Source organism: Botryllus schlosseri, chromosome 11, assembly GCF_051294905.1.
Source record: "Botryllus schlosseri isolate E-star chromosome 11, Bs_hap1, whole genome shotgun sequence".
Classification (NCBI taxonomy): domain Eukaryota; kingdom Metazoa; phylum Chordata; class Ascidiacea; order Stolidobranchia; family Styelidae; genus Botryllus; species Botryllus schlosseri.
In genome coordinates, this window is record NC_137246.1 from 7,609,047 (window position 1) to 7,627,145 (window position 18,099).

An 18,099-nucleotide genomic window follows, 5' to 3' on the forward strand; every position below is an offset into this window, starting at 1 on the left:
GTGGCACATGCGTTAAAATCACTGTTGCCGGGAAATTCATGTTACCGTACCATCATTAAGTCACTTGTTTACGTTGGAAAACGCCATTGTGACGTCATCTTGATAAAAAGTCGCTTGCAGCCCTTGCCCCACCACCCGATATTGTCACGAGCCGCCACTGGCAGAATGGTAATTGTTCATAACGAAATTATAACAATAATAATCATAAAGATGAATAGTAATTAAATTTAAACATTGAGAATAGCCTCAGCATTACAGTGAGTTTGGAATATTCCTGATTCTCAATGTATTTCTTTCCGTTGCACAAAATCACATCATTCTGATCCTTCAGCTATATAACACCGAGTGGCAAACATTTACCTTAATTCAGTTTGTTATAATGGAAACGACCGTGAGTTGTCAATGCTTCCTCACGCTTCTTAAGACTAACGCACTATATACTGAAGCGAAGGGACACAAGCAAAGCTTTTGTGGTATCTTCATGCGACATATAGCTGTCAATAGGATCATCAATCATTATTGAAACAATAGTCCCAAATCGCGGAGATGTGAATAAAAATTTATAATTTGAAAATGTATGACATGAGATTCTCAGTTTGATTTTCCAAATAATTTTGCGTTCCAATCGATTTTGTGCCCAATTGTGGAGTGAGGATGTCACTGTCCTAACAGTCCCAATACGCCTGACATGATCTACCGATATTCATGATGTAAAAACCAAACAGAATTCTACGTTGCGTCGCATAAATCGAGCATTGCAAGATAATTGGATGAAGGAACTATCATCTGTAACGAGAATGAAAAAGGACGTGCTGTTTGTAGCGATGATAGTGAAGCGCTACAAACACAATGTCTTGATGATGCTACATGGAGATATGCAAGCAACATAACATGCCTATACCGTAAGTAAAGATTGACGGATTTGACATTTTCCCACAATTTGATTTGACAACTATAGTACGAGATCGTGACAGGACTGCGTCTGAGCTCCCTTGAAGTTGTATTGGACCATATTGGAACCTTTTCAGTTATTATTGACATTACCTGTTGTCCACCGATCAGATAACTGAGATCAGCCTATATAAAACTTCCATTACTTCGGTAGGAAATCTGGAGGCGATCTCGCTTTTGGTAATTAGAGGCTCTAGATATAGCTGGGTCATGTGTATACGGCAAATTTATTTACATTTTTAAACCGGTTCGCAGAGCAAACACGGTTGCCGACCCCGAATTGGTTTTACCCAAGTTTTCGTTGCACTAAAATCGTTAGAAATTTGGACTGAATTTCGACCAAAGTTGCAGTGAAAAGTTGCATTTCTGCAGAAGTTTTTAAAAATTATTAGGATATGAGATACTCGAAAGGATCCGTTGTATAATCACACACAGTCTAAGATGATGCAATCCAATCAACCACGCATATATTTTTATGTTCTTTAGGTTTGAAACCTACATAATAGCATTTCGCTGTCAGATCCTGCAAAGCTGTCAAATTACGTACGTTCCCATTCGCGGACGTTCTGGCGAGACCGCCAAAAATTACATCTTTGCCGGTATGCAGCAAAGAATAACACAATCTGGAAATAAGTTTCCACAAAAAGCCAAACAGCCAGACTTGTACAAACTAAACATTTAGTTAGTTGATGGTCAACTAATTAACGATTTTTTGAATAGTTCTAGTTCTGGTTCTAGTTGCGGATTTCGAAAATTGAGTAGTTCTAGTTTTAGTTGTAGTTGTGGATTTTGAAAATTGAATAGTTTTATTTCTAGTTGTAGTTTCAAATTTTGAAAATTCAGTAATTGTAGTTCTAGTTCTATAGTACACATTTGAAAAAATATTAGTTCACGAACAACCAGAATACACGTGTCGTGGTTTCAGGCGAATTGAGATACCGGTGTTCTGTTGAAGTGCAGCCATTGCTCGCTCAGATCCATCACTATACGAACAGTGGCGTAGCGAGTGGGTGACTTTTGGGGGTCGAAATCTCTCCCATTTCAAACTCGAAACCCCGTTCTTTTGAAATGTTGATTCAATGTCTGATATTTCCGATTAAATATAAATTAATGTGTTTACTAAGAGAATGAAATCCAGTTCGGTACAGTTCTAAACCTTTAATAACTTAGGAACCCCTAGGTCACAGATGGGTAACTATTTTCTGAGAATAACAGGCAGGAAATACGCTAAGTCAAAAGTTTGTACTACATTTGGCGGTGTATGTATTTCTAATAATTTATAAATTCAAAGCAGTGAATTATGTGGTTAACGCAAGCTTCTGGGTGGATGTGTTACAATTAGACAATTAGCAATTTAGAGTCAAAGTACAAATATAATATAATAAGTAATTATTCAAAACGATGGTAATCAAGAAACTAATTTTTTAATCACATCAACCTATAGAAACGTCCTTCCAAAAGACAATAAAATGTAAGGGATGTTACAGCTTGGTCACACACCGAGCGGTGTGTAGCTTATTTGTAAAATCGTCTTGTTGTCACGGTAATTTCGCTGGCAGGCTCTCCAACTTCGTGTTTTTGCAGTTTCAGTCGAATGAAGAATGCGTGCTTATGTCATAATCCCGAATTAAATGAAGCCGTGTTATATCGACTTCATTATGAATATTTAATACGCTAGGGATCGGCTATACTGATGGCACGCGTGCCAATAGTGGCACGCAAGATGATTTTTCATGGCACGCTGAATGATTAGATGTGCATTATGATAATCATGTTTCTTGCAAAAAGTGAAGAAAAAAAAAGATTTAAAAATGGAAAAAGCTCGAAGGTGAATACAAACTACACCCATCTAGTTAGTTGATGGTCAACTAACAAACGGTGTTTTGAGTAGTTCTAGTTCTAGTTGCTGGTTTCGAAAATTGAGTAGTTGTAGTTGCGGATTTGGAAAATTGGGTATAGTTCTAGTTCTAGTTGTATTTGCGGATTTTGAATATCGGGTAGTTATAGTTATAGGTATAGTTGCGGGTTTTGAGAATTGAGTAGTTCTAATTCTAGTTCTAGTTGCGCTTTTTGAAAATCCAGTAGTTTGGGTTTGCGCTTTTTGAAAATCCAGTAGTTTGTACGAGTCAGCAAACAGCAGAGCGATAATAAGCCCTCTCCACCCGCGACACGGGTCAAATACCACATCCCAAACGGCAATACAGCACACTTCAGTGTTGGTGACTGTAGTTGAATTAATAGCCTGGAAAAGGTGGCCAATTGAAAATGTAATTGTCGGTGTTCGCGCCTGGGCGTCTGTGAAATGGGAAAGGATCTTAAATTTAAACGACATATATCTATTTGCATATATACATATACATACATGCATTTACATTAGGGTTGTTCAGAATTGACCGACTTTCAAAAAGTCATGGTTATCATATGGTTTTTCTTGCCTTATCCCTTGAAAACATATTCTAGCTACTTTTTTCTGCAACTCATCCCTTGCATCTGTGTCCATGTTGAGCTGGAAGAATATCGGCTGAAAATTTGAGATTCCCCTAAAATTTGAGTGTCACGATTTTACTTAGCCTACTATAATGCCATATATGTCAGATCTTATGCAGTTGTAGTGGTTTGGGGTGATGCAAAACCTCCCTAGATATTTCCGAGTTCAGGACACCTTTGTCATATTGCACACTGCCTTCGGAAATCTTCAAACTTACCTAAAACTGAGCATCATTTTGCACGATTCACCATGTAAAACAATACAACTGTAAATGCACCATCCAATCGCCCAGCGACATTGTAAATATCTTATTCAATGAAACGTAAGAACGTAAACTTGGAAATAGATAACGAAGCGAAACAACATAACAAGGAAATGAATTAATTTGACAAAAATCCAATACCAATCAGATTGAAGGGTTGATTTTTCGAAATTTTGAACTCATTGTCGGAGATCTTCCACGGCTTGTAAGTAGAGGTCGACCGATATTGATTTTTACAGGCCGATACCGATACCGATATTTCGACACTCACAAGGCCGATAACCGATATCATAGGCCGATATTAATATGGAAGGAGCAGAGAACAATTTCGCAAAAAATATTATATATTAGGCAAGATGGCACTTGTTCATGCCACAGAAAGGTGAACAACAAACGAGAAGACTGAAATTGAACAGACTTATTACCTAATTGTGAACATTCGTTGAAATTTGGGATAACCCGAAAATCAAAACATGATTCAGAATTGCAGATCAGTTCAGAAAAGGTAGATTGTAATGCAGGAAGCAAAGTTTCTCTGCATGCTCACCAAATTAAACTCGTCCTACAATGATAAATCTGTCATATATTATCCTTTGCGTCGTCAAGTTCTTGAGATTGAGAACACGGGGCATTAAATTTCCAATATTTTTAATATTTTTGAAATATAAAATATCGGCCGCGATATCAGCCTTCATAGACCGATATCGATAATCGGGCAAGCTCTAAATATCGGCCTTGATAATCGGCCATTTCGATAATCGGTCGACCTTTACTTGTATGAGACTGGCTTGTGTTTTCCGTCACCAGGTATGTAAATAGCGTGCTCGTTATTTGATATCGTCATATGCGCTGCTGTATCGTTAAGTTCTTGACCACTATTCCCGAGCACTCATGAAACGCGGATCACTATGCCATTCTGGCACTGGAAGACTCGACCTGACGGTGTTCCACAGCTCTAGCATCAATATGAACCACGATTCTGTCCCAATCCAATACACAATTAAAAACATGGCAGATGTCTCTGTCATTGAATAGATTTACAGGAGCTTTCAGTGTCACAAATGTAGATGAATTATCGTATCATATCGAAATCAATGCCATGGGGGGTGTCAGCTGCCCTTGAATAAGATATAGATGTCTTCTAGCGTTAAGCTCACCTTCGTTGCTTCATGCTGCTGCAGATGTTCTTCTATTTATTTTCAGTCCTATTTTTGTTGTCTGATTTTAACTTTCCACACTTCATGTTTGCCGCCAATCGTTCTTAATCAGGGAGTTCTCTAACTAGGGTAAGAGGTTATGTCTTATAGTTAAATAATAGTCTCAAATGAGTGTTTTTGCATCAATTTTCGAAATAGCTTCTGGGGTTCCCCTCCTATACCCCATAGTTGCTTACGCAGTACAGCTAGAAAGTCACTTTGTGATGTTGCCACATATATTTGGGCTGCGACAGTTGAAGCAAACACCCTTTTTGCAGATGATTAAGAAATTCGAAGGCATAGCATTTTACCATTATCGGGGGTCCCAGCTTAAAAACGATTGGTGCCAAGGATGAAGAATTTTTGGTTAAACTCGAGCCACAAGAAAATTACTGAACTGCTAGAGGTGCACCGCAGCAGCAAGTGGACAAGTAAACATACAGAGTACTCTTATATATCTGCACAAGCAGCTGATTCTTCCCATAGCGGTGATTTTGAAGTTGCAAAATATTAATCTGATCATCGACCTAAATTTACTTCTCTAAAAGCCACTGTAAACCAAATTTACCAATGGTTCTTAACCTTTTTTCGTCCAGCGCCCCCTTTCAAAAATTATCGTGCTCCAGCGCCCCCCTCAACTTCATATTGTAAGGAATGTAATAAAGACAATGAGTAAGAGGGAGGGCCGTGACAGCACTTCGTCAACCCCCCTAAAAACGATTGCGTTGCGCACCCATAGCGTGATAAACCGAACTTCTGAGGGCTTCGCCCCCACGAACCCCATATCGTGATTTTGATGGTCAGCAAAGTTTGTGTGGCCTGGTCGCCCTAGGTACCAAAATTTGCTATAATGCATGGTAATTACATTTATAAGTCGCTATAAACTTTTTATCCTCTCAGCCCACGTAATCAGATTTACCAGTAGCACTATGAGTGAGCTGTTGTATAGGAAAATAAGGGGCACGTAATTAATAATTAAACATATTCGGGCGTTCCCGCAGGTACAATTATTCGTTACCAGGGCCGTAACAGCACTTCGTCAGCCCCCCTCCCAAAACATAAAACGTTGGTCCTGGGCCCCCATCGGGTGATAAACCAAACTTCCGGGGGACTTCGCTCCCAGACCCCCATTAGGCTGTCCACTATTTGCTGATAGCCTATTAGGTATCTACATTGGGTGTACATTTACTGAGGGAGCTATTCTCGCCTAGTCGCGCGAAGTGCGAAAAATTTCACTAATTAATGATTGAATTGGTCAATATCATCGGGAATTGGTTGTAAATTGAGATCAATTTTTATCCTCTCTCTGCCCACGTAAACACATTTACCGGTAGAGCTGAGTTAGGTGCAAAGTTCCCTCTAAGCTGCGCACGTGCGCAGTGCTGACACGGTCTCTGCGCACAGAAAATCTACGTTGCGCACAGCAAATCCGGAGTTTTTTTAGTCGTTACGCACTGTTGTCCAAGGGTCAGCGCAGTGAGTTGTTGAGTGTGCGCAGACTCATCAAAACTTAAAGCGAACATTGTGAGGTTTCTTGGAAACTGTAGGGCCCGTTACCAATGATTAAACATAGTCGGGCAGGCGAACCCGTTGGTATGACCTCGTTGCATGATGTTATTTCGTGACCCCCTGTCTGCAATATCAAAAAATATAGAATCGCTCAACGGGGATATCGCCCAACAGGAATATCCCTGTCGCCCAATCGTACTAAACATAAAAGACGCACACGATTTCAGATTGGTATTTCTTAACTGACATATAATTTTTCCCTGCCAGATGGAATTCGTCTTCTGGGGTTCAGATTTCCAAGACAGGAACATTCGGTGTCAGTCATTTAGGCGCCCATGGACAATTAAACCTATATGTATTTTGAAGGCTATATGTAACGAAGTTTTCGGTGTTAATTTGCTCTGAATACTCATTAAGGATATGTCCTATCACCACATCATCTACTGCGAAGCCATTTTTCTCCAGCGCCCCCATACCGCCCCCCTGAGCCCAGCGCCCCCCATATCGCCCCCTGAGCGTTTCCGCCCCCCTTCAACATCGCCAGCGCCCCCTGGGGGGCGCTGGGGGCAAGGTTAAGAACCACTGAAATATACGATAGAGATCTATGCCAGGTTTTTGATCGTTGATTTTCCTAAGACGGCTTCTTCGTCACACTATGATGATATGGTGGAAAACACCATTGGACGAGTCTTACAGTTTCAGAATGGTTTAAGTATCCGCATTTCATGAGTACTCAGTCGGGAATTCGTGAATAATGATCAACTACTTAAATATCAAGCAAAATGTATGATCAAATTAAATGCCGACCACGCTATGTACCTTGTACATACCAGACACGACAGAAAACGGCAAGCCTGTCCTTTACAAGCCGTGGAAAATCTCCGGCAAAGAGTTCAAAATTTCGAACAAATCAACCCATCAATCTGATTGGTATTGGATTTATGTCCAATTAATCCATTTGTTTGTTATGTTGTTTGGCTTCGTGTACAATGTCGCTGTGCGTTTGGATGGTGCATTTAAAGTTGTATTCTTTTACATGGTGAATCGTGCGAAATGATTCTTAGTTTTAGGTAAGTTTGAGAATTTCCAAGGCGGTGTGCAATATAAAAATGGTGTCGTGAACTCGTAAAAATATCTACAGTGAGGTTTTGCATCACCACAAATCACAACATCTGCGTAAAACCTGACATATATGGCATTTTTGTAGACTAAGTAAAATCATGATACTCATATTTTGGAGGAAAAGTTCAACATGGACACAGATGCAAGGGACGAATTACAGACAAAAAAGTAGCTAGAATATGTTTTTAGGGCATAAGGCATGCGAAACGGACTGAAAACCATTACTTTTTGAAAGTCGGTCAATTCCGAACAACCCCAATATATATGTTACATATTCACAAGCATACAATTAGTTATATAATGCTAAGATTCAAAGTTCAGGAAACTATACTTGGAGTGAAAATGACTAGACTGGAGGGTCGCGCAAGTATCTCAGGCTCTCCGCAGGTTGAACATTCTTGCCTTAGACCAGGGATCGGGAAAATTTTTGTCCGAATTGCCACATTGGCCCTATCTTGACTCCCAAAGAGCCATACGTGTCAATCAACTGCTACGTCACAGTCAAAATTTGACACGTCATGGTAGCACTAATTCAAACTAACTACATGGAATTCGCCGTGTTCGCCATATTATCTCTGAAAAACTAGTAGCCTACTAACTATAGGCCTACTGGTTGTCTTATTTGAGCTTGCGAAACTTGAGTTATAGATCTTTTAGAGCTACAACTTTCGCAACTTATAGTTGAGAATTTTTAAAAGGGGGCCCGACCCCCCAACCCTGAATGCGTCACTGTCTTGACATCTCACAGACATGTTTATACTGCTACGAGAATAATTATTCTGGCCGCGATGAAAATTTATCAACAAGTTGCTGCAATATCGATAAATTAAGTAACAAAAATCTAAATTTAGCCAAGAGCCACATCGTATACCCAAAAGAGCCATAGGTTCCCGACCCATGCCTTAGAGTTCCATCTTAACAGATATCAACGTTATCGCTTCTGACTTGCAAAATAACGAATGGACCTTTCATAAATACGCACTTGAACTAACTAAGCTATCTCGACAAAACTTGACCTCTAAAGACTTGACACAACCCATTTCCGATTGTGCGCGCCTGCCTGACCAATAGCCAAGTCCTACTTCCACTTCTAATTTATTTCGCGCACTATATGGCTGGGGTTGTTGGACGAATCCATAACCTATATCTTTGTCATGGAAATCAAAGAGAAATAGTGTATTAGCATGTTTTTACCTGTTGCACAATACTTTATAAAAGTTGCAATAGAAAGTTGTATGAAAAATAGGAAACGTTTCAAAAAGTTGCAATATAAAATTCCTCCAAACAGCTTACAACAGAATGCTACATATAATCTTTGTAACCAGGAGGCTGCCGGAAGCTGTAAAAATTAAGAGTTGCAAAAGTTGCAAAAACTTGTCCTAGTTATAACTAATTTTAAACCTCCAGCTATTCCAGCGGAACTTCGCATTGACGACAAACCGTACATGGAAACAGTGGATTTGAAATTTAGTCAATCGAGCAACACAAGTAATGAAATATTCGTTCAATGCTTTCGAAGTGGCGGCATCCAAAGCACAAGTATTCCTGTGGCGATTCTGCTCCAAAACATCAAGGTTTGCAAATTATATGTCAGACTGACGTATTCCATTCATGAAATTTTGAACATTTAGAAGACAATGTGATTTTTAATTTACTTCGACGGAAACGCAGAACTGCTCTGTTCTACCTCTAGCTTGCAGTGGGGTTAATATAAGCATAGCGTGAAAAGGGTCTCTCAGTCAAAATAGTATATTATCCACTGATTTTGAAAGTATTTTTAAGTCAATTAGGAAGAGATAAAGCCCCTAAATATTTATTAGCGATTGTAGGTTTGGTCTTTCGTCGAACTGATTATATTTGAAGATCCGCATATAGTGAGTATTTTTCATGCAATTCGCGAATAGAAGAGGCTTTCAATATGCCTGTACTACCATTTAGTTTACCACACACCCCATATAAGGTCGACTTGTTCTAGTCAACTCTATCTCTTTTCCATATGGAAAAGCATGAAACGTTACACGTCGGAAAATTAAGAAACGAATCACACAAGTGCGGTCCCCATCATTGATCTCTTGATCATAGCAATAACATAGTCACGAAAATTCAAATTATGTCACAGGATGTTGGGATCTTGGATCAATCATCGATTTAGGCATGATTGATTACGCATGAAAATATAACTCTGAATGTCTTATGACCCGTAATCTCGTGACTTGATTTGTGCATTGGTAGAAACCGATGAAATATTTTCGCCATTTTAGAAAGGTTTTGCTTTGTTGTCAGGTGATATATACACGGGAACGTCATAATTGTTGTTTTCCATTATCAAGGAAAAGAGCATAAACAACTCCATAATAAATCTTCATCCTAACATGAATGGGGCAAATGTTTCGTGCTATTTTGAAAACAGATATACACAGGTATTTGGTCTATATATGTCGACTTCTCACCTAAACATATCATGTGAGTACTTTATCGTGATACTCATTGCTCTTAAGTCTCCATCATAGTTTCTATGAGTGATATGTTTTCAGTTGGACCATATCCGCCTAAAGGATTTCAATCACTGTGCTACTTCAACAATGGCTCAATCAAATTCTATTCGAATCCGGCATCAACAGAAAGTATGATCAGTCTTTGGAAAGGTAATAAACATGACGTGAAAAATATGCTAAACCAGCGTATTGAAATTGACTGCTGATTGCGTTATTCGCCACATATCTCGGAAACTTGCATATGATGCATCGCCACAACTTAATTGTTGAAATTATAAAGCCGACCTGCATACCTACATCAGGTGAAAATGAAACTATATCAGCGACTATTACGGAATGCTGCGAGATGAATTACGGTGTTGTTGGACAATTGATCACACCTAAAATGGTCAGTGAAGATCGTTTTCTTACGTAGAAGTCGCGTCATACTGTAATTAGTTCCGCATTAGTCAATAACAGGTACTGAGTTGAGACTGCGAAGAAACTATTCTGGCATAATTGAGCATTTCAATGTTACACCTTGTCAAAGTATGACAGCTACTACGCAACTGACTGGCAATTCTGACTCAACTTCATCGCGGGATGTCCAAGATGCAAAGCCAGTGGACTTCACTATGGTTGCCACGCTATGTTTTGGTTCAGTTTTGCTACTGATAATACTTAGTCTTATCCGGTATTTATATTGGAGACGACAGAACCAGGGTAACGAGTTACTATATTTTCATCACACCAACATCATTTGAAAGGAACTGCATCTACATTACTCTAGGAAAACCTATGACCGCACATGACAAATCTACACTCGATAACGATGTACAACGGAACCACCCGGTGGCATTGTATGAGGAAGTGAACGCAGTGCCAACAGAACCGGTGGGCAATCACGAATACATGGATGTTGTGCCTGTAACTACGCAAAACGACACGATTCAAGAGAATACACTGCTCACTGAAACAAATGGATATCAGACTGTAGCATTCACTGCAAATCGGTCTATATACGAAGATGTTACGAATTCATGAAATGTTATTCATAAAGTTTGCATATTTAGCCTATATAAGTCTCATGATGAGTGCGGGCTGTGCTCAACTGGCAAAAGTGAATCGGTTTAGAAAGGTATAGCCTACATTATAGATCAGGGGACCGTCATCGTCCATGACCGACGTTTCGGTAATGCCACGACCGACAATCTATGGTTTCTGGCCAATGTAGATTATAATAAGTTGATTCTGCATCGTGGGGACAGGCTCTCGATTCCGCATTGACGTTATTCTGCATAGAGCTCGTATGAGCATCGCGCCAACTCAAAACGTTGGTATGGGCCGTGCATTCGACGTATGGATTTAACAATTAGTAGTAATGTAATATAGGCAGAACTGCAATGTAAAATATATTACTCGACCAATATTATTTGGCGTCCTAATAAATTCTACTAATCCCATGTCGTAGCAAACCGCACTGTTCACTATTAGCCTACTGTGTTGCTATTGGGTCATCCTATGGTTTTGTTTGTTATTGTGGTATTCATGGTGTTTGCCGACTGCTATGATCATTTACACCAGGCCGATATTATTCATTTTTATTCCGTAACGGCCGACTTATAGCATGGCCTACTTCTAGGCTTTTCGTAAGACACCGCTTACGCGGATGAGGTGACGAGGAGGAGATTAAATAAACCTCCAACATTTAGGTATAGAGTTCTGAAGTCGACCTCGGTCGGACTCGGAACAGCAGCCCATTGATGCTGCAACCGCGGATTATACCACTGCGCTATCTCGCCACACCATTCTATGGTTTCGTCGACAAAAAAAATCCTCGAGGTCGCATTGTGGAATGCGGAGCAGAAAATATCTGCCCAAACCAAACTGCTTGGTTCGTACGATTTCTTAAACAGCTGCTTATAGAAAAACCGAACGAAAAAGTGAACCGACTATTTTCTTTGTCGTTCCCGCTTGCGCAAATTACCTTGAATATTATTGATATTTCAGTCTTTTCGTACGATGGTTAAGAGCGCAAACAATTTTAGCTTTGATAGAAACGTAACGATATAAAGCACATCTAATATATATAGCCTACGTTAGTTCTCAAAAAATAATGTATATTTTTTGTCATCAAGTTATCGTATAGTCGTTAGGGCGTAGCCAGAAAAGAAATTTGGGTGGGGGGGGGGGGACAAAAGTTTGATGAGGTAAAAGACGCCCCCCTATGAAGATATGAAAAAATTAATAAAAATCTATGGTCTTGGGCCCTTATTTGGTGATTAACAGAAAGCCAAAAGCAGAAATTCAAAGAAGATTATAAGCACTTGAGCACTAATATTTGTTTACTGTAGTCGATGTTCCCTCTAATTCTTCAAGAGTCTGCACAAACACGCCAACTCACTGCGCAGGCCCTTGGACAACAGTGCGCAACACCCTCCTATAGGGTCATAAAAATAACTACTGGGGGGCGACGCCCCCCAGACCCCCCTACGGCTCTAGGCTTCTTCCGGTACTTATAATGTACATTGGGTGCCCATTTAGTAGTAGCGTCCCTAAACGCGTGAAGCGCGGAAAAATTTCTATAATTCATGATTGCATCGGCCAATATGAACAGGAATTGCATATACATTGCTATCAATTTTTATCCTCTCCCTGCTCACATAATCAGATTTACCGGTAGAGCTGATCCAGTGAGGTGTGTTGGAATAGATAGCCCCTCTAAATATTAATAAAACATCTTCGGGCGTACCCGTTGATATAATGACTTCGTTACATGATGCTATTTCGCTATGTCAAAAGATATTGAAATCACCAAAACGTACTAAAGTAAAAGACGCGTACACGATTTAAAATTGGTATTTCTTAACTGGAAAATAATGTTCCCTCGATATGGCATTTGTCTTGTTGTGGGACTCGGATCGCCAGGACAGGAACATTTGGCGCCAGTCATTTAGGCGGTCCTGACTAAATCTTACGCAATGTTCATGCCACGCGAAGAAGACTATCATTCGTTAGTTTCTCGCAGATTAACTTCGAGCTAGCCCATTGTTATTTGAAACTTTGTTAAACCATGTTTTATCGCCATTCCCAGAAAATACTGCTCTATTGAAATGATATCAGTATCGCTCACGTGTACGAGGCCATACTAAAAAAATATCATCCGTGAGGCGCAGGTGATTGTGAACTATAATTTCTTCACGGAGCGCAATAGTTACCTTTGTGGGGCGCACTTGTACCTCGGTTTCAGACTTCAGTGATAACACTAGTTGACCCTGGCAATGTTCCACCTTAATTTTCACGAATATGCGCGCCTGCGTGGTCCATTGGACAACAGTGCGCAACAACTATAAAAAAAAACATCATTTCTGATTTTTTGTGCGCAGCGTAGATTTTCTGTGCACAGAGACCGTCTCAGCACTGCGCATTTGCGCACGTGCGCAGCTTAGAGGGAACATTGACTGTAGTCAGGGGTAAACCCGTCATTTTAGTAGTTAGTGCCGGGCAGGTCGCCTTATTTACGGAGTATAATCTAAGTATGTCTTATGACAACACTCGCTCAAGGAAGGGCTAATTTCAGAAGAACTGTAAGCTTCGCGCAACAACGAGTTTATTTTGCCAAGCTGGACAGTGCCGGGAAGGCAGCGACCAAGATAATAAGGTTGGTAGTATCCCAAATACGGTTCGTGGACAAATGCGCATGCGACATAAAAGCAAGCGACACTTGAGTATGCGACAGTTACGCATGGCGACTTTTTGTAATGACGACGCTTGAGCATAGAGACACAGTAGCATGTGGACACATCAGCATGGGGACACATGAGCGTAGCCACACATGGCCATGCGACACTTACACATGGCGACTTTTAATCATGACGACGGCTGAGCATAGGGATACATGCGCATGGGTACTCATGAGCATGGTGACTCATGAGCATGGGGTCAAATAAGCATGGTGACATATGAGCATTGGGACTCATCGGCATGGCGACAATTCATCATGGCTACACGTGAGCATGTTAACACGTGAGCATGCGACACATCAGCATAGCGACACATCAGCATGGTGACAGGTAAACAGGGTGTGACAAGAGAGCATGCGGCAGATAAGCATGCGACATTTCAGCATGCGACGCTTGTCTGCCTCAACGTCAACGTATGTCACTGCCTATACTTCGTCGTCACATCTTTCCTGAATATTCCCTAACCTTTACATATGAAGCATGACCCTGCCTACGATGTGACTTGTGAGCTTTCGCGTTTCCTAGCTGTCTCCTCATTTCCATAACATTCTCTCCCCAGACTCACAAAAGTTTATACACGCAATTAGGAAACGTACCAATTATTGCTCAGAAAATGACAGTATCACCACCAAAAACGAACTTCGGCTGATCCATAATCATGATTATACAATTGTAGTCAGTACTCAAATTTCAGTTTAAACACATAAGCTGATGTTAGAAGCTATATTCCGTGGAGAAAATCGATCTTTGTCATACTTTGATTCGCGTATGAGCGGATGACGCGTTCAAGCCGGAGGTTCAATTCCCGAAATCGATTTTCCGTAGGCGGCGCGGGTGCCTATTTATTGTAAGCCTATATATTGTAGCTAGTCAGTAGTCATTGATACATTGTAATGCGGACCTCGCACACCCCGTCCGAGTGGTGCAGCCATTAAAAGTTTTGGTATACGATACACACGGTTGAAGAGCCCTGCAATAGCCTGCGCCATGTCACCGGTCCGCTAACAGCTGTAACTATAATTAAGTTTTAACTACTCTCGGAGGGCTAACCAAACAAATTGCGCTTGATTATCACGCGGCTTCACCGTGACGTTTCTTCTGACTGGCTTTTCCAGGTTCGTGAGCACTTGAGCGAGCGGTGATCGTGATGTCATAAGTCGTCGGATGTTGTTTACGGACATGGGGTGATTACTTCATGAATGTAATCGATTGCGATTACGATTACTTCTGAATCTCACGATTACGATTACGATTACAGCAAAATCTGGAAGTAGTCGATTACGATTACGATTACATTGGAAAAGTAATCACGATTACTCGCGATTACATTTATTGTGCTTCTTTAGAACTTATCTTTGAAGACATATTGAAATACAATATAATGATTGCGATGAAAATAAGGCCTCTGAGAGATCAACTTTGTCTTCAAATGAGACGCCATGATGTCATTTGCTGTTTATATTATAATTGCCCATTGCATAGTTGCATTGCATAGAAATAGGCATTCCGATGCTAGCCATTACCGCGCCACGACACACCAAGACTAGCGGATTACCCTATTTTGGAGTCGGGAAAGGAGTACACTTTTTTGAAATTTTCAAACTTAGAATACCAGCGACCAAAATACTGTTTTTCCCTTCACTTTATCAGGTGGTTGACTAAAAAAAGACAGGTCAAATTTCGCTCAGCTCCCGAAATACCCGCCGGTTCGTCACTTCGGTGCTGATTTACGGCATCTCAGTCGAATTTTGCTATAAATCTGAGCAAAATACCTAAAAAAGAGGACAAAATCTCAAAAAGGAGGACATTTAGGTGTCCTCGGAGGACATTTTCAAAAACCCGAAAAAGGAGCACAACTCCTCCTAAATGATGACGTATGGTAACACTAACCAAGACATACGCAGTTTCGGCCAACATGCGACTCCACGAAGTACGCTACCAAAGAAAGACCTTTGCCAAAGATTTGTGTGTGTGTCCATTGTTCCTAGCTTGCTGGATGGTCGCGACGAATAATCCTGTCCTCTCAATCTGAGCCTCGCAATATAAATGCCACATGGGGCACCCACTGAGGTCAATGATGCGCCCGTGCCGAAATGACAATTTCTGTGTGCGTCCCACAAAAGGTTTTCCTTCATTTTCTTATAGTCTATAACGTTTGTCGACTCGAATGGATTTTGACTATATAGCAGACGCGAGGTCTCGAATTAACAATACACAATGAAGTAATTATAACAACGGACCCGCCCGAAGACGTTATACTTATGAATTGCGAACCCTAAATTTCTGAAGACACCACCTCCACTAGCTCAATCGGTAAATCTGAGAGTGGGGAATGAGAAAGGATCAAAAATTACTAGCAATAATTATGCAATTACCAATATTATTGACCGAATTCCGTCCTGAACTTGACCAATCTATTGCGCAACAGCACCTACGCTAAGTCCCACTTCGCCCGATAAATGTTTTACATGGTGTGGAAGCGGATGGCAATAGTGGCAGATCCGAATGTTAGGTGAAGAACTTCGAGATAACGATTGGTGTCCGATTCAAGTAGGGCCATATGATAATAAGGTCGAGTGAACATGAAATTCTGCACATAATCCACTAAATGCATATATTGCAAGTAACGACAATAAGGGATCGGTTATGATTTTTATCAGCACCGTTGACCTTTTCTTGCTTCGATATGAAAATCGTCATCTTTGGTATGACGAATACAAAATTTCAAATCTTTGTCCGGTGTAATTAAATGGGCATACTGCTCACCAAGCAGCAACGGTCTAACTTCGGTAACTTAGAATAACCAAACATCAATACAAACGTTACTATTTGAAACTAAGCGGAGTGGTGATTATTATCCTGCTGCGAGGTAGTGGCGTCTGGAGTGCATTGATAACCTGACGTAAGGCAATCACATTACTACATGTACATCGAATATCTATTTACTACGCGTGGATAATTAGACAATGACGACCCAAGTCAAGCTAATACTTGTGACGTAATAATGAGCAGTGGCGTTTGAAAATTCGACGTTTCTTCTATCAATAACATGCTATAAATCGCACTCTTCGTTGTTCATGAATGTTCAATTCATCTTATGGTCCTTGTACAAATAAAAAGTAATCGTTCTTTAACAAAGAAATCGATTAGATTTGTGAAATAGTCGATTACGATTAGGATTACTCGAGATTTTTTCTGAATGTAATCGATTGCGATTACGATTACTTGAAAATGGTGTAATCATCGTAATCGATTACGATTACTAATCACGATTACCCCATGTCTGGTTGTTTACCGCTGCACACTTGAAGTTTGAATCATCGTCCGTACCGGCGAATTGTATTTCCGAGACTGTAGCGATGAAGGGGAATATGAATGAAGTTCTTTGTTGAGATAAGTAGAGCAAGAGATAGTTCGGGTTATTTTTGAGGTTTTTTACATGCTTGCTTAGATGTGTATTGGTAGTCTAATGGTGTTTCGAATAGCAGATCAGTCATATTAATTGCTTGTTTGCGTTAGGCTTGTAAAATAGGACTTGATATAAATGCTGACTTTGACTTTTCCGTAGCCTGAAGTGTCAGGTTGGTGGCAGTGAACAGCGTGATACTTGTCAAGTGCCCTGACCGTTATGCGTACTACGGGCTTGTTGATATATATTTTAATGCTAAACCCGCGGAAGAGTGTCATTACCGCGCGCCGAATCTTGACGTGTTGTGGTTATGGCTTTGACATCATTTGTTAGTGCATTCATTAATGTAGGCTAGGTATATTAATGAAACCTGGGATATGCTCATGCTCAACCATATAATTTCTCTGTCTGCATTATCCGTGAATGAATTTACAATCGTTACAACGGTTGCCATTTCAACTGTTCAGCCAAATACTATATCTTGTGATAATTTCTGATTAAAATTTGTGATACTCATTTCAGTTATTCTACGAGTTATTTTATTGGTATATTTAGCCTTTATTTTACGATGGAGACTGTAGCCATGAAGTGACTGCGATATGCCCAAATATCCGTATACGTCTGATGGTGAATTGAAAGAAATGCAGCGTTGGCGAAGGCAACAGTTCATAAAATATCGTTCTCTAAGCATTGGTTCAGCCTGCAGCGACAATGTCCTTGATCAGCCGATTATCACTATTAATGATATCTCGCTTTCTGTGTACATCGATGAATATAAGGCCAGTGGAATTACCCAGATATCAGAGGCCAAGCCAAGTCTAAACGTGGGTTTTGTCATTCACAATTGGGCTCTGAATGAAGTTGGCGTCCCACACAGTGAGCTGGCTGCTGATGGTAGCTCCGCGTTGCCTTGACCCTATACTTCGCGCCAAGGCACCGACTTGT

The 18,099-nt window shown here is 40.4% G+C and overlaps 2 protein-coding genes and 1 pseudogene across 6 annotated transcripts in view; 2 read left to right on the forward strand and 1 right to left on the reverse strand.

The window, feature by feature from the left end:
- The window catches only part of LOC145449997 (uncharacterized), a 127,168-nt gene extending 116,006 nt beyond the window's left edge, over window positions 1-11,162 (forward strand). The window contains exons 8-9 of the mRNA XM_080328442.1: window positions 10,473-10,725; window positions 10,793-11,162. Of these exons, the coding sequence (XP_080184568.1) occupies window positions 10,473-10,725; window positions 10,793-11,046 (507 nt within the window). The 3' untranslated portion in view covers window positions 11,047-11,162. The remainder of the gene's footprint in view (window positions 1-10,472; window positions 10,726-10,792) is intronic.
- LOC145450005 (peptidyl-prolyl cis-trans isomerase pseudogene) overlaps window positions 1-18,099 on the reverse strand; it is a 430,289-nt pseudogene that overhangs the window by 267,710 nt on the left and 144,480 nt on the right. The window lies entirely within an intron of this gene.
- Window positions 1-18,099, forward strand: part of LOC145450002 (uncharacterized) — a 245,823-nt gene that overhangs the window by 181,452 nt on the left and 46,272 nt on the right. The window lies entirely within an intron of this gene.